The sequence below is a fragment of the Phaethon lepturus genome, unplaced genomic scaffold (genome assembly GCF_000687285.1).
Source record: "Phaethon lepturus isolate BGI_N335 unplaced genomic scaffold, ASM68728v1 Scaffold42362, whole genome shotgun sequence".
Taxonomy (NCBI): domain Eukaryota; kingdom Metazoa; phylum Chordata; class Aves; order Phaethontiformes; family Phaethontidae; genus Phaethon; species Phaethon lepturus.
This window is the reverse complement of record NW_010522019.1, coordinates 1-4,039: the sequence shown is the minus strand read 5'-3', so window position 1 is coordinate 4,039 and position 4,039 is coordinate 1. Positions and strand designations below refer to the sequence as shown.

The following is a 4,039-nucleotide window of genomic DNA, read 5'->3' as shown; positions in this document are numbered from 1 at the left end:
CATCTGTTTTTCACAGTTGTTCCTAAATAGCTGCACAAAGTACTGTAAGATAGAGTAATTTGAAAACTTTGATGACAAAGAATGATTGGACTGAAAAATATATGGAAATCTTGTTACCACATTTATATTTCTGAATTATTTAAAATAAAGACAAATTATACCTAGTTTTTAATGATGTGCGTTAAAAGACTCGAGTAGACATTCATGAGGTCATCGGTATTATTACGAATACTGCATCTGCTGTTTTCTGTAACAGCAATATGAAAATTAAATGTTTACACGTTATACACACAGACACAGCCATGTGACCGCATAGCGCTGGGAAGATTACCTACTGCTTCCCATTTATTCAGTTCAGGGTTGTATTTCTCAATACTCTGCAGATACGTTCCTTTTGAATAGGAATATCCTCCTGTTACATAGATGCATCCGTTCATAACCACCGCACCACACTCCATCCTTCTCTCCATCATGTGAGCCATCTGCTTCCACTCGTTTTGCTCTGGGTCATAGCAGTCCGTGATCGTGGTCTGTCCACCCACAAAATAGATCTTGTTTTGTAATGTAATTGAACACAATCCGTATTCTTCAGGAAGAAGGGAATACAGTTCAACTCAGCATGACAACATTAACTTAAACTGCAGCTACATGACAAACATTGGGCACCACTGAGGGCAACTGAGTTTCTTCACTGAGCTTAGGAGAAACCTCAGGATTTTCTGCTATGCTTGGTAAAAGCAAGCTCAAGGCATTACAGAAGGTACAGACACGGGCACCAGTACTTAGTGAGAAGTGTCTTAAAAACTTACTGTTACCAAATGTAGAACATGGAGAAAATCCTTTTAAAATTCATATAAATTATTTTTGCCAAATGCCTATGAGTAGATAGATTCTACAGAAAGTTAGTTTACTGTATTATTTAATGCAGCCATTCCTTAGTTCAACAATTATATAGTGATTTCTGTAGAACAGATGCTTGAAGAGGGTCTTCCCTTCCCCTCTCAGAGTCTAGAAATGGGAGATGATCCCACTCTGGCCCCTGCTGCCCTACAGGCATTGCTCCTTGCATTAGGAACATGCCAGAAACTCTTAAGTGGGCATCAAGGCTTCTAGATACAAGTAATCAAATTAAGCTCTACACTGGTTACAGAAATTATTGTTTACCTGGATGTGGACTTGTGGTGACTATACTCCACTCATTGCTACCTGCATGGTATCTCTGGATTTTATCGTAGGTGCAGCTTCCCCTGTACCCATAGTGACCTCCGGTTACGTAGATGACTTCATGTAGGACACAGGCGGTGGCATTTCCAACACCTGTACACAGTGTGAAAGTCACAACACACCTTCAGACTCCACACAATAACCGCAGTCACTTCCATCCATAATCCCAGTTCAAATGACTTGTTAAGTAATATTTTAGGGTGAAATTATGCTTGCAAGTATTTAACTGTGAAATGAGATAGACTTGTCAAGACACCTTATCAGCAAGATTTATCATTCAAGAGCCATTAAATAAAACTGCAGTAACCGATACGCATGGCATATAATACAGCCACACAGTATTTCACAGAAGTTTTATGCAGTAATTAAAGACACATTGTCACATTGGTTTTGGAATAGGGAATTACTTTCAGTATTTCACTAAGTTAAAGATTTTTAAAAGTCACTCATATGGCAAGGACAAAGACAACATGACTTGAGATCATTCAGTGTCTCGGGATATCTTGTCTGATACTTTTAGTCTTTCCATGGTATTATTAATTATGCCATTGTATTAAGAAGGACACAAACAGAATGGAGCCATGATAACTCTGTCTCTAGGAGAACGAACCAAAATAAAGCAAGGGATCTGGCAACATAAAATGGACCAAAATTAGGAAATTATTGTGGGTTTTTTTAAGCATCTAAAAAGTTTCACACAGAAAACAGGACAAAACAACTGCACAGAATGTGTAACTGCTCACAGTATTAGTGTATCATTTCTATTTTTCAAGAAAATAAAAAGAGAATAATAGCAATGTTTGAGGAAAATATACAGACAATGAAGAAAGTTGTAGGAGAGTGGTGTTTTTCCTGTTACAGATACCTCCAAAAACTCTCATGTGTGTAGAAAAATACTATGTTACATCAACTTACAGTAAAATTTTATAATGAGTTGTAATAATTTATAAAAAAATATGATAACATGTATAATTGCTTATAAATTTTGTAACAAAATAATACCCTTTAGATAGGCTGTGATCCAAACTCATACATTTTTAATAGGTCACTGTTTTGGCTGCTAGAAACAGCTGTTAGTGTTTTCCATTATCCTCACACTAAAGATTAAACTAAGGATCCCGAACAGATGATACACTGAAATGTGAGGAAACTGCATGCAAGAAGTTTTAAATGAAGATGACACCTTCATTGCACAGAAAATCTTAGTAATTTGGTCTCATACTAAAATAATACAAACCCTTTATTGGAGCTTGCTCTTTGACCACCTACTGAATGGACTCTAAGCTCAGGTAGTTTTCTGCCTTCTAATTTGAACAGAATTTTTACTCCTGAAAGAAGGAAAAATTAAACTGAGACTACTGCTTGCTTTTCCACCCTAGTGTTCTGTGGCACAGCCCAGCATAGGATTTGGATAGTTTGGCTATCCAGTCATTGCAGCTAGTAAAGACCTGAACCAAAGCCACTAACATTGACAGGAGATTCCCATGGACTTCACTAGAACTTGGACCAAACCCTCAATGTGTCCATGGCACTTAAAAGTGGCAAATGCAAAAGGATCGACATTTGAGGCAGATGCCATACAAAAGCTTACCTACCTTTGATCATGTTTGCAATAGGAAGCCATTTATTTTTTAAAGGATCATAGAACTCAGCTTCTTGCACCGGAGCTCCCTTTCGGTAACCACCCAACGCGTAGATACAGCCACTCAAGGAAACTGCGCAGTGGTAATACCTCGCATCAAGCATGGGGCAGCCTTCTGTCCATTCATCTCTCTCACTGTTATATATCCACACAGTGTCAAGGGCTTCAATGCTCTCTGTCCTATAACCTCCTGTCACATATATGTCTGGTCCCAAGCTAGCAACCCCATAGCTCTCTCTGGTGTGATCCGGCATCTCTGTTCCCTGCAACCATGCATTGGTTAAAGGATCCCAAACATGCACTTCTGATAAGGGATGCCAATAATATCCTCCGATCACATACATGGCTGCTGTGGGCCTTCTGGAAAGACCTTTGGGGTTGGGGTTCAGGGCATTGTATATGAATGACCTTATCTTATTGTCATTAAGTCGGCATTTTTTCTGTAGGCTTAAAGCTGACCTCAAATACACGTTATCTAAGTCCACCTTGATGCAGCTCAGCAGTTCATAGATATCATCAATTCTTTCTTCCACATTGTGTGCAACCCACTTAACGACAGCTTCGATGGCTGCCTCTTCTTTCCAAACATTGAGATTCTCTTTGGAGAGAATAAAGGAGAGCTTCTCCTTGCCAATGTCCAGAAACTCCTCCTGCTTCCACACTTCTTCAAACTGCCATAACAATATCCTCCTGGACTCTTTTTCTAGCTCCAAGCAATTGTGGTATTCAGCAAAGGAGTGCATGCCTATGCAGTTGTCAGTATCTAAGTGCCTCACCAGAAACTGCTCACAGGCTTTCTTCACTGACACGAACTGGAGGAGGTCTGCAGCCTGGAGTAGGCTTTGGACATTTCTCTTTGTTATCTGGATCTGTGATGTGTATGCATAATTCACGAGAGCTTCTAGTACAGCATGGCTGAGCCCGGGAAGTCTGATCTGGTTTTTAGATTTCTCCTTCATATCGGCTGTGAACATGGCTTTAAAATAATTGCTGCAAGCCGCTAAGGCGGCTCTGTGGCAGTGGAAGATGACCCCCGAAGCACACTGCAGGGTGATGTCGGTGAACAGCCCGTCCAGGTAAAACGCCCGGAACGCCTCCAGGAAACCGGCGGGGTGAGAGGAGTCCGTGTAGAGGTACGCGGAACCCTCCGGCCCGGCCACTGCCATCGCCGCC

General features: G+C 40.6%; 1 protein-coding gene across 1 annotated transcript; it reads right to left on the bottom strand.

Moving 5' to 3' along the window:
- Positions 1–275: 275 nt before the first annotated feature.
- On the bottom strand, positions 276–4,032 carry LOC104613536 (kelch-like protein 23). Its single transcript, XM_010281694.1, has 3 exons — positions 2,820–4,032; positions 1,165–1,317; positions 276–586 (listed from the first exon to the last, which is right to left on the bottom strand). The coding sequence occupies exons 1-3, from the start codon at positions 4,030–4,032 to the stop codon at positions 276–278; spliced, it is 1,677 nt and encodes a 558-aa protein (XP_010279996.1).
- Positions 4,033–4,039: the final 7 nt, after the last annotated feature.